We start from the raw sequence: 18,557 nt of genomic DNA on the forward strand, positions 1-18,557 counted from the left end.
ATCCAATGAGGAACTGGGTCAGGTCCACCCACGCCCACCCTCCTTTAAGCACAGACGCAGGGACGTGCATATCACAGGCATGACAAAGAGGCTGGCAGTCCCTACACTGCATCTTCACAGCAACGGAGAAGTGAGACAAAGTGGCTTGCTGAAGACAGAGGCAGCAAGTAGCTGTGCGCAACCCGAGGAGGGCAACAGGTCCGAGAGGGACACCAGAGAAACGAAGGCCCTCATTATGGGTGCACAGCTCTCCTGAGTCAGTCCTAGCATCCATCCAGTGCCATACCTCTGTCATCTGGCTGCCGCCTTACCATGCCTGAGACTAAAAAAAAAAAAAATTTTTATTGTGCTTTAGGTGAAAGTTTACAGAGCACTTAACCACTTAAGAATCTTCCATACTATACTTCTATTTCCACCTTCCTTTTTTTTTTATTCTTTTTTAGGGGTGCTATGAGTCGGAACAAACTTGTCGGCACATGACAACATCCTTTTTACTATTGTTGTATATTATTTATAATTCCACAATCCCTTTTTTTCCTTAAATGATCAATTTTCCTTTGAAGAAATTTTAAGAGGAGTGAGTCTTTTATGTTTACACACATATTTACCATTTCCTGTGTTCCCCATTCCTTTATGTACATCCAAGTTTTCACCTGGTATCCTTTTCTCTTTGCTTGAAGGATTTCCTTTAATATTCCTTAAAATACAGGTCTACTTGCAATGAAATCTCTCAGCCTTTGCCCAAAAAAGTCCTTATTTTGCCTTCATTTTTAAAAGAAATTTTTGATAGGAATAGAACTCTAGGTTGAGTAGTATTTTAGTTTTCAGTATTTTAAAGATGTCATTCCATCGTCTTATGGCTACATTTTCTGAATGTTTGCTGTCATCCTTAACTTGCTCCCTCTATTACGTGTCTTTTTCTTTGACTGTTTTTTTTTTCTCTTTACCACTGGTTTTCAGCAATTCGATTATGGTGTGTCTTGATGTGGTTTTCTTTGCATTTACTCTGTGTGGGGGTACACTGACCTTCTTGGATCTGTGGCTTTATAGTTTTGATCAAATTTGTAAAATTCTTTCCCATTATTTCTCCAAGTATTGTTCTGTCCCTCTCCCTTTTTCCCTTTCTGAGACTCCAATTATGTGTGTTAAACCATTTCATATTGTCCCAGAGTTCACTGAGTCTGTGTTCTTTTTCATTATTTTCCAGTCTCTTTTCTCTCTGTGCTTCACATTGGGTAGCTTCTATTTCAATGTCTTCTACAGTGTCGAAGCTGCTGTCAATCCTATCCAATGAAATATCAGGTCTTGCAAGGAAAGAGTCAATACAATAGGTCTGTTTTACTTAGTTCTTGTTTATGTTTGTAGCCATGGCTATGATCCTTGGCCAGGCTCTGAGAACTATTCACATAACTGCTGGTTAAAGTTATATACACCTGAAGCAGTGGGTCAAGATGAACCAGAGTATTACTGTTTAAAGTAAACATGAAGAAACACGATGCAAATCTTGGTGCTTGGTTTGAGGTCTGCACCATGGCTACTCATGTAACTGTAAACAGTGCCCTTTTTTTTTAAAAATAATTTTTATTGAGCTTTAAGTGAACGTTTACAAATCAAGTCAGTCTGTCAAATATAAGCTTACATACACCTTATTCCATACTCCCACTTACTCTCCCCCTAATCAGTCAGCCCGCTCCCTCCTTCCAGTCTCTCCTTTCGTGACAATTTTGCCAGTTTCTAACCCTCTCTACCCTCCCATCTCCCCTCCAGACAGGACATGCCAACACAGTCTGAAGTGTCCACCTGTTACAAGTAGCTCACTCTTCAACAGCATCTCTCTCCAACCTGTTGTCCAGTCCCTTCCATGTCTGATGAGTTGTCTTCAGGAATGGTTCCTGTTCCGGGCCAACAGAAGGTTTGGGGACCATGACCACCAGGATTCCTCTAGTCTCAGTCAGACCATTAAGTCTGGTCTTTTTATGAGAATTTGGGGTCTGCATCCCACTGTTCTCCTGCTCCCTCAGGGGTTCTCTGTTGTGCTCCCTATCAGGGCAGTCATTGATTGTGGCTGGGCACCATCTAGTTCTTCTGGTCTCAGGATGATGTAAGTCTCTGGTTCATGTGGCCCTTTCTGTCTCTTGGGCTCATAGTTATCGTGTGACCTTGGTGTTCTTCATTCTCCTTTGATCCAGGTGGGTTGAGACCAATTGATACATCTTAGGTGGCCGCTTGTTAGCATTTAAGACCCCAGACACCACATTTCAAAGTGGGATGCAGAATGTTTTCATAATAGAATTATTTTGCCAATTGACTTAGAAGTCCCCTTAAGCCATAGCCCCAAACCCCCACCCTTGCTCCGCTGACCTTTGAAGCATTCAGTTTATCCCGGAAACTTCTTTGTTTTTGGTCCAGTCCAGTTGAGCTGACCTTCCGTGTATTGAGTATTGTCCTTCCCTTCACCTAAAGTAGTTCTTATCTACTAACTAATCAGTAAATAACCCTCTCCCACCCTCCCTCCCTCCCCACCTCATAACCACAAAAGTATGTGTTCTTCTCAGTTTATACTATTTCTCAAGATCTTATAATAGTGGTCTTATACAATATTTGTCCTTTTGCCTCTAATTTCACTCAGCATAATGCCTTCCAGGTTCCTCCATGTTATGAAATGTTTCCCAGATTCGTCACTGTTCTTTATCGATGCGTAGTATTCCATTGTGTGAATATACCACAATTTATTTAACCATTCATCCGTTGATGAATACCTTGGTTGCTTCCAGCTTTTTGCTATTGTAAACAGAGCTGCAATAAACATGGGTGTGCATATATCTGTTCGTGTAAAGGCTCTTATTTCTCTAGGGTATATTCCGAGGAGTGGGATTTCTGGGTTGTATGGTAGTTCTATTTCTAACTTTTTAAGAAAACGCCAGACAGATTTCCAAAGTGATTGTACCATTTTACATTCCCACCAGCAGTGTATAAGAGTTCCAGTCTCTCCGCAGCCTCTCCAACATTTATTATTTTGTTTTTTGGATTAATGCCAGCCTTGTTGGAGTGAGATGGAATCTCATCGTAGTTTTAATTTGCATTTCTCTAATGGCTAATGCTCGAGAGCATTTTCTCATGTATCTGTTACCTGCCTGAATATCTTCTTTAGTGAAGTGCATGTTCATATCCTTTGCTCACTTCTTGATTGGGTTGTTTGTCTTTTTGTGGTGGAGTTTTAACAGAATCACATAGATTTTAGAGATTAGGCGCTGGTCGGAGATGTCATAGCTGAAAATTCTTTCCCAATCTGTAGGTGGTCTTTTTAGTCTTTTGGTGAAGTCTTTAGATGAGCATAGGTGTTTGATTTTTAGGAGCTCCCAGTTATCTGGTTTCTCTTCGTCATTTTTTGTAATGTTTTGTATTCTGTTTATGCCTTGTATTAGGGCTCCTAACATTGTCCCTGTTTTTTCTTCCATGATCTTTATCGTTTTAGTCTTTATGTTTAGGTCTTTGATCCACTTGGAGTTAGTTTTTGTGCATGGTGTGAGGTATGAGTCCTGTTTCATTTTTCTGCAAATGGGTATCCAGTTATGCCGGCACCATTTGTTAAAAAGACTATCTTTTCCCCAATTAAAACAGTGCCCTTTAAGAACTCTGAACTCCAAGACTTGAGTGGGATTCCTCAGCTGGAGCTATACCACATGTAGTTCACAGATGGCAAGAACCCTTGCAGAGACATGTGGGACTTGGAAACCTGTGTGTGACCTCTCTAGCCTTCACTTATGTATCTTCTGTTTTTTGCTATTCCTGCTCTTTACTCTTTGCTGTGATAAATTCTAGCAATGACTATAACTTTGAGTCATGTGAGTCCTTCCAGCAAATCACCAAGCTAGTTTATGGTTGTGGGGACCCCTTCCTCTAAAACTGGTATTGTATTTTTCAACTGTACAAGTTCTATTTGGTTTTTAATCTTTCCTTTATGTTCATTTTCTTTTAAATATGTGTATATAGTTTCAATAGCAGTTTTTACATCCTTCTATGTTAGTTTTATCATCTTTGTCATTTCTTGGTCTGTTTCTATTCACTGATTTTTCTTCTGGTTATGAGTCACATTTTCCTGTTTCTTGCTTCTTGGTGTGTCTAACCATTTTTGATTGGCTGTTCGATTTTGTGGTTATTATTGAGTGCTTTGTTGTCTTAAGAGTGCTGTGCTTTGTTCCGCATGCAGTTACTTCTGGATCAGGTTGGGCCCATGAAACTTTGTGGTCTAGAGTAGCCTTCACTCCAGGGATAGTTCAAACCTACTACTATGGCATGGCTCCTTACGGAGTCTCCACTACATGCCTGGTGGGATCACTGAGGACTCTGCTTTTTCTTGCCTTCTGAAAATGTTCAACTTAAAACTACCTGTCGTTTCTTGTCTGACCTTCTAAAATTTCACTCTAAAGATGTGTGGCTTAGTACTGAGCAAAGACTCAAGGGATGCTTTCGCAGATTTCTGGAGCTCTTTTTCTGCACAGCTCCTATCTGTGTCTCCTCCGTAACTTTCACCTGCCTCAACCTCTCTGAACTCCAGTATCTATCTCAATCAGTAAAGTCATCGGGTTCTGTTTGGGTTCTCTCTCCTTGTATGTGGAGTCTGAAAATTACTTCCATGCAGAAAATTGGGGCGACATAGGGCTTACCTTATTTGTTCTCTTAGGGACCACAGTCCTGAGCTGTATGTTGTTCCGTATTTAAGTGCAAATGTTTTAATATTTTTTCCAGTTCGTTTAAGAAGGAAGGTTAAGTCCAGTCCCTACATGGCTGAAAGCAGAAATATTAATAAATATTTGATGATCTCTTGCAACAAACCCCAACTGATCTCCTTGTCACTCCCTGCTTAGGATTAGATGATTGTCCATTGCAAAATAAAACCACAACTTGAAAAACTACTGTAACTCCAAGACAGCAAAGTGTACTAAACCATGACATACAGCAAATGATCTAAGCTCAAACCGTTCAATCGTCAGCACATTCAGACCCAAATGTCCCAAAAGAAGACTACATCAAGAGCTTAGTATGGTCTCATATATTCTAAATTCTAAACACCAGTGTCAAACTGTTCCAGCAACTAGACTACTTAACACATACTTACCAATCACTGCCAAAACTCATTTACTAACCTCTGCCCTATAGCTACCCTATGACTAACCCCAGCCTCCAAAACCTTGTAACTCACCTTCACTAAATACCTTTTGAGATGTTACTGGGGCTGTCAAGGTAATATTCTCCATTACTAAGGTTAATAAACCCAGCTTCATATGATGAACAGGTTTCCCTAGTAGTCTTCCGTGTGAGCTTTGACAGTCAAGGAAATTTAGCAGGAACTCTTCACAGTCACAGCCCTGGATCAGTTATTCAGAGCATACTCAACTGAAGCCCCTTGAGCTTTCCTGTTTAGGATTTCCTTATCAGCAATGATGAAGTAAGTTCAGCTCTAAGTCTGAGCTCCAATCCCTTTTTGTTGAACTCCTAAATCTACCTGAGGTTTGTCTGTCCTAAGAATAAAGACTCCCCTGTCTCCTTGGACATTTTGGTTATCATCTGATTTGTATGAATTTTAATTTTCCTTCGTAAATACATTAGTTATCCATTGCTGTGTAACAAATTACTCAAAAACTTAATAGCTTAAAACAACAAACATTTATTATCTTACAGTTTCCAAGGGTCAAGAATCTGAGTGGTTCTAGCCCAATGTCTTTCAAGAGGTTGCAGTCAAGCTGCTGGCTGGAGATGTAGCCTTCTCTGAAGGCTTGACTGAGGGGAGTATCCATTTCCAAGCTCACTCACATGGTTGTTGGCAGACCTCAGTTTCTTGGTGATTGTTAACTGGAGGCTTCAGTTCCTTACCACATGGGTCTCTCCATGGGCTGCCAAAGTATCCTCATAACATGGCAGCTTTCTCCCAGAGCAAAGTGATCCAAGTGAGACAGTACAGGAGACAGTGGCCAAAACTTAAGCCGTTGTCCTTTTTAAACCTAATCTTGACAGTGACTGCTTCTGCTATATGCTACCAGTCATACAAACCAACTTTGATATGATGTGGATGTTTAACAACCAAAAGTTGGGGAACCAAATTGGGGCTAACTTACAGGTTGCCTACCACAGTGAAAGTCTGCCAAAGCACTGATTTGCCAACAATCCTGTCTGCCTATCTTTCGCTATACTGTTGTGTGTCTATCAGAGGTTTTCTTAATAGGGTCCCTACTCATTCTCATGGAAGCCAAGAGACTCTACTCCAATATGCTATGATATTTTGGGAATGTAACAGACATTACTCAATTCTTTTAAGTCTGATCAATAGGTAATACTGTCCACATCTACTAAATGAATAGCAAAGTTTAAACAATTCATTTTGTCACAAATCTAGTAAGATTTGGGTTCAGGCTTTCCCAAGTCTATAATTCTTCAACACCTAGGATTGTTTCATAGTTTCCTTCTTCTTGGGAACTGACTCTAACTTACCTTTCAGGCTTTATTCCCAATAAACTCTCACCTCACACAACCCTCATAACTCCACTTTTCCTTCATACTGTATCAATTTTAAGGTCTTTGAGTTCCTAGTGTTGGTCCCACAGCTGAAATGCTTTTCCCCCAGCCCTTTATAATACCACTATGAGTCAGAATCAACTTGATGGCAACAAGTTTGGTTTTATAATACTAGTCTTCTGAAATTTGTTGAGCCTCACTATTATGGCTCAACACATGGCAGATTTCATAAATATTCCATGCATATTTGAAATAAGTATGTTTTCATGTTGGGTACATAAAGTATGTTCATTAAACCAAACTCAGTAATTTTGCTATTCAAATCTTTATCTTTACTGATTTTTTTTTTTTTTGTCTGTTTGATCTAATAAATTACTGATACTCAGACAGACCCAGTGCTGTCGAGTCGATTCCGACTCATAGTGACCCTATAGGGCAGAGTAGAACTGCCCCATAGAGTTTCCAAGGAGCGCCTGGCGGATTCGAACTGCCAACCTTTTGGTTAGCAGCCATAGCACTTAACCACTATGCCACCAGGGATAGTAAAAATCTCCCTATATGGAGGATGTCAATTTTTCCTTATAGATTTGTATGCATCTAGACATTATGCGATGCATACAAGTTTCATCTTCCAGGTAAAATGAATCTCTCACCACTACCCCCAGAAGAGAAAAAAGGAAGGGGAGAAAGAAATGGAGAGGAATGGGGGAAAAAAAAAGATTAAGAGGCAGTCAATTACAGATGTGGGAACTTACATATAGGTTTCTATCTAAGCCTTCTCCCTTCCTTGCAAAGACAAGACAATTAGCCTTTCTGATGGTCTATAACCTGGATACAAAACCCCCAAAATCAAATCTGTTGCCATTGAGTTGATTCCAACTCATAGCAATCCCATAAGACAGAATAGAACTGTCCCATAGGGTCTCCAAGGCTGTAATCTTTACAAAAGCAGACTGCTACTTCTTTCTTCCACAGAGCAGCTGGTAGGTTCAAACTGCCAACCTTTTGGTTAGCAGCCAAACACTTAACCACTGCACCATCAGGGCAACCAGGATCCAAAAAACAAACCCACTGCCATCAAGTCCATTCCAACTTATAGTGACCATACAGGACTGAGTAAAACTGTTCCACAGGGTTTCTAAGGCTTTAAAGAAGCAGACTGTCACATCTTTCTTCCACAGAGTGGGGTGGTGGGTTCAAACCACCAACCTTTCAGTTAGTAGCCGAATACGTAACCACTGTGCCAACAAGGCTCCTGTAACCAGGATCCAAAAAAAAAAAAAAATTGCCATCAAGTCCACTTCAACTCATAGTGAACATATAGGATGGAGCAGAACTGCTTCATGCGGTTTCCAAGGAGTGGCTGGTAGATTCGAACTGCCAGCTTTCTAATTAGCAGCGGAACACCCAACCACTGTGCCACCAAGGCTCCCTAACCTGGATGGTGGTCACAAATTCTTTGGGTGGGTTCTTTCTTGCTACCGTGCCAGCAACAAGGACAGGCAAGTCCCTTTGCTGTCCCTTCCTGTGACAGAGAGTTTGTTTTTCATTCACTCTTCCACTGAGGGTATAGTCCACTGGGGTTCCAGCTTTACCGGGAGGTTTCCTATTAGAAACAACAACTTGGGTAGACCCGGGTGTTATGTTTTTCTTCTATGCCCAGTGCAAAACAGGAACTCGAAGTTCTAGGGTTCCTGGTTTCATGTTATTTTATGGTTCTGGAAAATCCTGGTTGTGTGGGGGGAGGCACTCAGCAATACATTAAGGAAAAAAATGTTTTAAAAGATTTTAATTTAGTATTTTAACTGAATCACTTGAGAGTTTCATTCAGGCTCTCTCCATACTGCTTCCATTTTTTAAAATCCCATCCATCCCGTACAACTCAGCTCAAAAACAGCTAAACTGTTCAATTACTCCATCCCACCCGACATCCAATGGAAATTAATTAACATTTTCGGGTTTTCCACTGCAGTGTTTCTACCTCAGTTATAGCAACCACTACACCATGGCTTACTTTTTAGACAGTTACATTCCTAGTTTTCTCTCTACAATAAAAAAGAAACTCAATAAATGATCTTTGTGTTCATTATCTTTGGGTTCCCATCCTCATCCCGCTCCTGGTCTACCTCCTGCTTCCAGGGACAGCACCAAAATACTTGCCTACAAATGGCACGATAATTGTTGAAGATTAGATGTTCGTTGGTTTAAAAACTGTTCACTGGTTTAAAAATTTTCTTTCAAAATTTATGCCTGGAAACTCTGACCATAAAAGTACCCAACCCTGGGGCTAAATGACTAAGGTGTCATTCATGAGAACAAGGAGCTGCTTAATAAGAGCCTTGAGCAGGCTCAAGAAGAAGTCCCTCCAAAAGGACCTTGAAAACGCTTACCTCTCCACGCGCTTTTGAGATGTTTTGTAAACTCAAAGAAACCACATAGTATCACCTGTTCATTTACTGAAATTGACTTCATTAAATACAATGAATTTAATAACTTATTGAATTTGAATAATTTTGAAGTTTTAAATTAGATTTCACATAATATGGTATTTAATACCTTTTTTTTAATATTACTTTTAAGACCAACATGAAAAAAGAAATTCAAGCGTTCTTCTCCTACATGAGACACTTTGCTCAGTCCACAGACTAGTAATAAGAGAAGAATGACTTTAAAGTTGTCATCATCAGGAAATGCGTAAGAGGGTAAAGCATGAGTCAGGCTTTTGACAGTGAGTTAAAATGTACTTAAGAGAGAAAACTGCTGACTAAAATCTAAACCATGTATGTAACTTTCTACTAATACCACCTAGTCCTCTGCAGTCAGCCAATCCAGTGCATTTCCACAGATGACAGCCACACTCGCCAGATACCACATGTGAATTCTACGTCCACCCACTACAAGAATGAGACATTACAATCAGCTTCATAACAGAAAAAATATTTTCATAGAAACAACAAAGCAAGGAGATAAAAACACTAGCAACCAGAAAAATCAGGTTCAATTCATTGTGTGGTTAAAAAAAAAAAAAAAAAAGGAAGCTCCATTCTTAAAAAAAAAAAAAAGTATTCTGACTTGCAAGAGAGTCAGTCTTAGCTCTCCTCACAATGGGGTTCCGAGCTAAGACATCAAGAAAGCAGTGAAGCTGCTTCTCCAAGTCAGTCAAGGGTGCTGAGGCAGGTATCCTGCTGCCTTCCTGTCTTCCTTGTCTATATTCTTGGCCCTGCCCCAACATAGCAGGGGTGAGAAACAGAGATTGATTTTTCCTGAGAGTGGTTTTAAATCTCTGAAGGAAACATGAACACGACAAGGAAAACTAAAAAGCAGCAGGATCTAAGCTCAGCAGCCTTTCTGAGTGATATCTAGTCCCGATGACTTTGTGATTTCCAAAGTTGTGAATACCTGTTCAAAAGGAGAAAACAAAATAAACATGTATTTAGACGTCAGTATTGTTTAAAGAAAAACATTCTGAATATTGCATTGCATTAAAAAAAAAAAATATATATATATATATAAATCCAAACAAAGCAATTACTAATACAATTACTGGCAAAGTGCTTTACGATAGTTTTTTAAACTACACCAATAGAAGCCAATAACAACAAAAAATTCCTCTTTCCATACCTCCCCACACGTAGGGTGAATTCCAATGGTGCCATCGAGCAGCTGTTTTGTGAGACCACATTTCATTGCAGCTGCAAATCCTTGGGTAACTTCACCAGCATTTGGTCCAAGAATATGTAATCCTATCACCCGATCCTTTAATACAGGAACAAAACAAAGAGAATCCTCATAGGTCTATGGTCTGAATAAGAATCTAAGTACTCTGTGTTCACAGTTAAAATTTACAGCATCTACTACAGAAAAAGAACTCTAGTGCTGAACTACGCGGAGAACACTACCATGAGCCACTGTAAGAATCTGTTAAATGAGCCAGTAAATGCACATCCAGAGTTAATTTGCACTCAAATTTACTAGAACAAGCAATTTACTGACTGCACGAAGGAGCTCATTAGTATGATGTAAATGTCTAAATTATGCTGAAGTAGCGCTAAACAACAACATAACAAATCTTAATTGAAGTCCAACACTGGAATAATTCTAAAACAGCAGGTTTTACTGGGAATGTGATTACTGGCCAGGGAAGCTGGCAGCCTTGTTTCTAACAGGAGTGGTCTCTGCTGGGCTTGTACCCACGACTGCAAATGGGGAATGCAGAGGTGCACCGGCACAGCTTTGTCGTCCACAGGAGGAGCAGACCCACAGAGACAGGAAGCTCCATTTGCTATCACTTTCCAAGGTAAGGTTTCATTTAGGCTGTCCACTTGTCAACTGTTTTTTCATCAGATTATATTCCTTCTTTTGATTCTCAATAGTGAAAACATGCGATAGATAGAGACAAAGAACAAAAAAGGGCAGCAGAGGATAAAGTCCAGGAGAAATTTTTATCTACTCACATTCTGGAGAAAGAACAGTGGCTCAAAGCAGCCCACCTCCTGCACATTAGCTGGTGGCACTCAAAGGACAGCCCCAAAGGCAGTGTTTCTCAAGGGTAGTCACAGGCCACCCTGGTGGGCTGTGGATGAAAATGCAGTTTACAGGGCCCCACTGAAAGCTACTGAATTGGAATCTAGGAGGCAATAATGTCCAGGAATCTGTATTTTTAAACAAGCCACACATCTACTTGTCTGCCCATTAACATCTGAGTATCACTATAAAACACAAAGATTTCAAAAAACAGTCCAGTAGGACTACTGAAAAAGGACAGCTGCTGTCTAGTGAGAAAATTTTAACTCTCTACTTGAATATCACTTTTCTTTCTTTTTAGCTACTAAAAAAAGTTTCGTTAAGCTACTGCAATCATTCCAATTTTCAAACTCATTGATTCAAAGAGGTATTGTACTTAAAACCAACAAGAGAATAGTAGGTCTTTGTTAAATAAAAATTAATCTGATTTTGGAAGAGGAGCCAAGATGGTGGCTTAGTCAGACACATCATGCCATCCCTCTATAGCAAAGACCTGAAAACCAAGAGAAACAGATGCGGATGACAATCCTAGAACCCTGAACTTCAAAAGGAAGGACAAAGAATTGAATTGAACACCGACTGGAAGAAGAAACCGAACAAACGCAGCAAACAAGGAGTGACACGGAGCAGAGGTACTCTGCCAGCTCTCCTGGCTCAGTGTGGCCATCTTGAGACAAAGCCAGGAGTGATCCCGGTAACGAGTACAGGAAGACAACTTCACAGCATTCCCAGTAAAAGACAGAGAAACTGTAGACACACCCAGAGGGAATCAAGGTGACAGGAACATGATCCTGATCTAAAGGGAGGAAACTAGAAAGGAGTACGAGAAGTCCAGGGAGCCAGCCATCCGCAGAACAGGGAGGGAGCCAGGATGAAGGGTTAGACACACTCATGAGCGGTGGTCCCTAACCATTTGGGTGGGTGGCACTCACAAAGCAACAGACTCACAGGGCCTCAGGGGGAGGTCACCTTCCCGACTGGCCTCTGGGAAGACCTCCCTTTCCCAACACTTGTGGTGGGGGGCAGGTTTCAACCACAAGATACAGCAAACAGGAAGAGCCCGGATACCCATATCTGCATATAATCCCCCTACCCCTCCCCTCCTGATCTTAAGCGACAGAAAATCCCCTACCCTAGACATCCTGCCTGACCAGGAACCACAATCCAAGCCCTCCTTGCCCCACAAAGCCCCATTTGTCCATGCCTCCCTGCCCATCAGATCACCTGTGGTAAGCATGCAACCGCGCACTCACTCAACTGCCAAGCATCCCCTCCTCAACCCGGTGAACAGCGGAACCCGTGCATCCGCCATACTCCATTCCTCCCCAACCCACGGAGCAGCAGTGATCATATGCCTGAGCAACTGTCCACCTGTGATCCACCCCAAGCCTGATGAGTGGCGGCAACCGTGCTTCCGTGCACTTGCCCAATCACTACTGACTCCCGTTCCGACATGGTGAGTGGTGGTAACTGTGCCTGGATGCTAGCCTGCCCATCACCCACCTCCCCACCCCCGACACAGTAAGCAGCAGCACCCACGCACTTGCAAACTAGTCTGCCCACCACCCACACCCCCCCGACCAGGTAACAGCAGCAACCACGTGAACACACACTCAACTGCCCATCACCTACCTCCCTCCTCTCGACCCAGCGACTCCGCATCCGTGCTCTAGCCCACTCGTCACCAACTTCCACCTCTCCCCAACCCAGTGAGAGGAGGTGAACACACTTCTACAGTCACTACCCTGCCCTCTACTCACCACTCAACCAGGTGAGTGGCAGTGACCATGCACCCATACACTGGCTACTCACTTCCTCCTTCTTCACCCTAAATTGGAGAGCAGTAGTGACTGCACCTACATCTGCACAGGCCCATCCCCTCCTCTCCCCAACCCAACAAGTGGCAGTGATTGCATGCCCACATGCTCGCCTGCCCACCATCCAAGCCCCTCGCACCCAGTGAGTGGCGGCAATTGCACACCCAGGCCCCTCAGCTGCCTGTCACCCAGCAAATGTTGATGATCGCATTCCTGTGCACTTGCCTACCTGCCACCCATCCTCTTCCACCTTCCAACCTCCCCCTGACCTGGTGAGTGACAGCAACCCTGCCCTCGCTGCCTGCCATAGTCCCCATACCCACCACACCCACTGTCCGACCCACTCGGCAAGTGCCATCACTTGCTCCTGTGCCACTGGCCTGATGACAGACAGCAGTCAATGCACACCCAATCCACACTTGGCCACTTTGCACAACGAATGAACACAAACCAGCTCTCATGCTACCAACCACTGCCCTGCTCATCTGGAGACAGGTGGTGAGCACACCAGTGCTGCCAGAGACCAGTGTAGCATGTAAGCCCTGCCAACCTGGATATATCAAAACAAAAAATCAGAACAAAGCAAACAAACATACAATTAAGAAACATATCACAACACCTTAACGCCTTGAAGACAACGAACAATATTAAATCATATAAAGAAACAGGACAAGAGGCTCAAGCAAGTAACCAAAATAAAGGACCAGAAAACCTTCCTGAGAAATAAATGGTAACTGAACTACTGGATAAGTAATTCAAATGACTTATATATAGGATCCTCAAAGAGAGCAAGAAAACACACACAAAACCAAGGGAAACACAGACAAAATTCTAGAAGACTTCAGGAAAACAATACAAGTACACAATGACAAAATAAATAGACAACCAGAAACCACACAAAAACAGCAACTAGAAATCCAGAAGATTAACACTAAAATTTCAGAAATAGCTCAATCGAAGGACAAAGGAACAGAAATGAATCAATGAAAGACAGAATCAGCAAAATAGAGGACAAATCCCTTGATACTAATCTGTTAGAGGAACACTCAGAAAAAAGAATGAAGAAAGCCTAAGAGTAATATGGGATGTTATCAAGAGGAATAATTTATGTGTGATCAGAATTCCAGAACAGGAAGAGAGAAAAAAAAAAAGTACAGAAAAAATGATTTGCTGGCAGGAAACTTTCCTAATATTATGAAAGAAGATCTCTATTCAAGAACCTGAATGAACCCCATATAGTGACAGACTGCAAAAGAAAATCACCAAGACATATCATAATCAAACTTTCCAAAACCAAAGACAAAGAAAGAATTGTGAGAGCAGCTCAGGAAAAACGAAATGTTACCTACAATGAGGAACCAATAAAGCTAAACTATGATTTCTCAACAGAAACCATGCAGGCAAGAAGGCAATGAGATGACATATATAAAATCCTGAATGAAAAAAACTGCCAGCCAAGAATTATATATCTAGCAAAACTGTCACTCAACTACAACAGCAAAACTAGGATATTTTAAGATAAAAATTAAGGGACTTTGTAAAAACCAGACCATTCTTACAAGAAATTAGGACTTCTTCAGACAGAGAATCAACAATATCTGACAACAACCTGAGATTAAGACACGTGACAATACTACCCAGATATCAACCCAAATAAAGAACTCTCAAAAATAAAATAAAGCTAATGAACCACAACTACCACAGCCTCTAACAGACTGAGTCTAGCACGACAAGATGTGCCCAGTTACCACCACTGACTGTTCTTACAGGGATCATAATAGGGTGTCCTGGACAGAGCTACAGAAAAATATAGAACAAAATTCTAACTCAGAAAAAAGACCAGACTTACTGGCTTCACAGAAACTGGAAAAACCCCGAGAGTATGGCTCCTGGGCACCTTTTCAGCTCAGTAATGAAGTCACTCCCAAGGGTTGCCCTTCAGCCAAAGATTGGACAGGCCCATAAAACGATACTAAAGGGGCACACCAGCTCAGGGGCAAGATTTGAAAGGCAGAAGGTGACACAGAAGGTGACAGGAAAGCTGGTAAAAATAATAGGGAACCCAAGGTCAAGAACGGAGAGTGTTGACATGTCATGGGGTTGTTAACCAATGTCACAAAAAAATAGGTGTACTAATTGTTTAATGAGAAGCTAGTTTGTTCTGTAAACCTTTATCTAAAGTACAGTAAAATAAATAAATAAAACTACAAGACTGAAAACGGAATCAGAGACATCAATCTGTAAACAACGATGACTTCAAAACAAAAAGGGGGAATGAATAGTGTACTTAGAAAACTTCCATATGGAGAGGAAGTCAGGACAATATCAAGATATAACAGGAACTTTAAACTAAGGAACATAAAAGTAAATTTCAGGGTAACCACAAAGAAAATTAATAAACTTACCCACCAAAATAAAAAAGAAGAAAATATAAAGACTCAGTAAACACAAAATCAACGGCAAACAAAGGAAATCCATAAACAAAAAGAACACAGCACAGAAAAGTATATGGAACAAAGAAACTACCAACACCATAAAAAAAAAAGCACAAAAAATGACAGCAGTAAATCCGTACCTATCAATAATTACACTGTGAATACAAATGGGTTAAGTGTATCAGTCAAGAGACTGTGAGTGGCAAAATGGATTAAAAAAAACATGACTCATTAATATGCTGACTATAAGAGAAACACTTTAGATATAAAGATAAAAACAAGCTAAAAATCAAATAATGGAAAAAAATATATCAAGCAAATGATAACCAAAGAAGAGCAGGAGTGGCAAAAATAATCTCTGATAAAATAGACTTTAAGGCAAAAACCAGCATAATAGACAAGAAAGGGCATTATATAATGATTAAAGGGTCAATCCACCAAGATGATGTAACCATAATAAACACCTATGCACCCAATGAAAAACCTCCAAAATACATTTAAAAAATTCTAATAGAATTGAAAACAAAAATAGACAACTCCACAATAATAGACTTTAGCACACTACTTTTGATGAAGGACAGAACAACCAAAAAGAAACTCACAAAAGATACAGAAGATCTAAACAATACAATCAACCAGCTTTAACTCACAGACATACACAGAATACTCCATCCAACAAAAGCACAGTATACATTCTTTTCCAGTGCACATGGTTCATTCTCCTGAACAGATGATATGTTAGGCCACAAAGAAAGCCTCAATAAATTAAAAAACATTGAAATATTAGAGAGCATCTTCTCTGATCACAATGTTATAAAATTAGAAATCAGTAACAGGAAGGACAAGGAAAAAGAATCAAATACAAGGGAACTGAATAAAACCCTGCTTAAAAACCACTGGGAAATAGAAGAAATAAAAAATGAAATAAAAAATTCCTAGAATCAAAGAATGAAAACACAACATACCAAACCTTTGGGATACAGCAAAAGAAGTGCTCAGAGGTCAATTTATAGTAACAAATGCACACATCAAAAAAGAGTGAGCCAAACTCAATACCTTAACCCTACAACTCCAACAGATAGAAAAAGAGCAGCAAAAGAAGCCCAGTCACCAGAAGAAAGGAAATAAAAAAGATTAGAGTAGAAATAATGAAACAGAAAAACAAAAGAAAGAATCAACAAGGCTAGAAGTTTTCTTTGAAAGGGTAAGTAAAATCAACAAACCACTGGCCAAAATGACAAAGGAAAAGAAGATGCGAATAACCCAAATAAGAAATGAGATGGGTAATGCTACAACAGAACCAACTGAAATAAAAAGGATCCTAACAGAATACTATGAAAAACTGTAATCCAACAAATTTGAAAACCTAGAAGAGATGGACAAATTTGCAGAAACACACTACCTACATAAACTAACACAAACTGTGGTAGAAAATTTGAACAGATGCATAACAAAAGAAGAAACTGAGGAGGTCACGAAAAAAAATTCCCCCCCCCCCCCAAAAAAAAAGCCTTGGCCCATAGATAGCTTCACTGCAGAATTCTCCCAAACTTTCAAATAAGAGCAGATACCAATTCTACTCAAACTATTCCAAAACACAGAAGAGGAAAGAATACTCCCAAATTCATTCTACGAAGACAACATAACCCTGATACCAAAGCCAGGCAAAGACACCACTAAAAAATAAAATTATAGATCAATATGCCTCATGAACATAGATGTAAAAACTCTCAACAAAATCCCAGCCAATAGAATCCAACAGTATATATATATATTAAAAAAAAAAAAAAAAATCATAACCAAGATGGATTCATACCAGGAATGCAAGAATGGTTCAACATCAGAAAATCAAACAATGTAATCCAAAACATAAATAAAACAGATTAAAAAAACCACGATCATATCAATAAATGCAAAAAAGTCATTTGATAAAATCCAACACCTACTACTGATAAAAAACTCTCAGCAAAATAGGGAATAGAAGGGAAATTCCTCAACATAAATATGAGCATATATACCAAACCAACAACCAACATTATTTTCAACAGAGAGAGACTGAAAGTATTCCCCTTGAGAACAGGAACCGGACAAGGATGGCCTTTATTACCACTTTTATTCAATAGTGTACTAGAAGTCCTAGCTAGAGCAATAAGGCAAGAAAGGGAAATAAAAGGCATCCAAATTGGTTAGAAAGAAGTAAAACTATACCTATTTACAGATAATGTGATCCTATACCTAGAAAATACCAGATATTCTACAAGAAAGCTACTGAAACTAATAGAGGAATTTAGCAAAGTGGCAGGGTACAAGATCAACATACAAAAATCAGTCGAATTTTTCTACACTAACAAAGAGAACTCCAAAAAGGAAATAAGGATAAACAATACTTTTTACAATAGCCCCAAAAGAAAAAATACTTAGAAATAAATTTAACCAGGGACATAAAAGGCTTATACAAAGAAAACTACAAAACACTACTGTAAGAAACCAAAGGAGATCTATATAAGTGGAAAAACATACCATGCTTATGGATTAGAAGACTTAACATTGTAAAAACGTCAATACCACTTACAGTGATCTATGGATATAATACAATCCCGATCCAAACTCCAACAACATTCCATAATGAGATGGAAAAACTAACCACCAACTTTATATAGAAAGGAAAGAAGCCCTGGATAAGCAAAGCATTACTGAAGAAGAACAAAGTAGGTAGCCTCACACTTCCTGATCTCAGAATCTACTATACCGTCGTAGTAGTCAAAACAACTTGGTACTGGTAGAACAACAGACACAGATACCAATGGAATAGAACTGAGAACTCAGAAGTAAATCCATCCACCTATGGTCAGCTGATCTTCGACAAAGGGTCAGAATCCATTAAATGAGGAAGAGGTAGTCTCTTTTACAAATGATGCTGACAAAACTGGATATCCATTTGCAGAAAAATGAAACAGGATCCATACCTCACACCACACACAAAAAGTAACTCAAGATGGATCAAAAACCTAAATGCAACAACAAGGACACAAGGTAATTACGAGCCCAAAAGACAGAAAGGGCTACATGAACTAGAGACTACATCATCCTGAGAACAGAAGAACTACATGGTGCCCAGCCACAACCGATGACTGCCCTGACAGGGAACACAACAGAGAACCCCTGAGGGAGCAGGAGAACAGTAGGATGCAGACCCCAAATTCTCATAAAAACACCAGACTTAATGGTCTGACTGAGATTAGAAGGACCCCAGCGGTCATGGCCCCCA

The 18,557-nt window shown here is 40.2% G+C and overlaps 1 protein-coding gene across 1 annotated transcript in view; it reads right to left on the reverse strand.

Moving 5' to 3' along the window:
* Positions 1–2,850: 2,850 nt before the first annotated feature.
* The window catches only part of TXNRD3 (thioredoxin reductase 3), an 87,736-nt gene continuing 72,029 nt past the window's right edge, over positions 2,851–18,557 (reverse strand). Inside the window, exons 15-16 of the mRNA XM_023547847.2 lie at positions 10,135–10,269; positions 2,851–9,912 (exon numbers count right to left, since the gene is read on the reverse strand). Of these exons, the coding sequence (XP_023403615.1) occupies positions 9,850–9,912; positions 10,135–10,269 (198 nt within the window). The 3' untranslated portion in view covers positions 2,851–9,849. The remainder of the gene's footprint in view (positions 9,913–10,134; positions 10,270–18,557) is intronic.

The sequence above is a fragment of the Loxodonta africana genome, chromosome 22 (genome assembly GCF_030014295.1).
Source record: "Loxodonta africana isolate mLoxAfr1 chromosome 22, mLoxAfr1.hap2, whole genome shotgun sequence".
Lineage (NCBI taxonomy): Eukaryota > Metazoa > Chordata > Mammalia > Proboscidea > Elephantidae > Loxodonta > Loxodonta africana.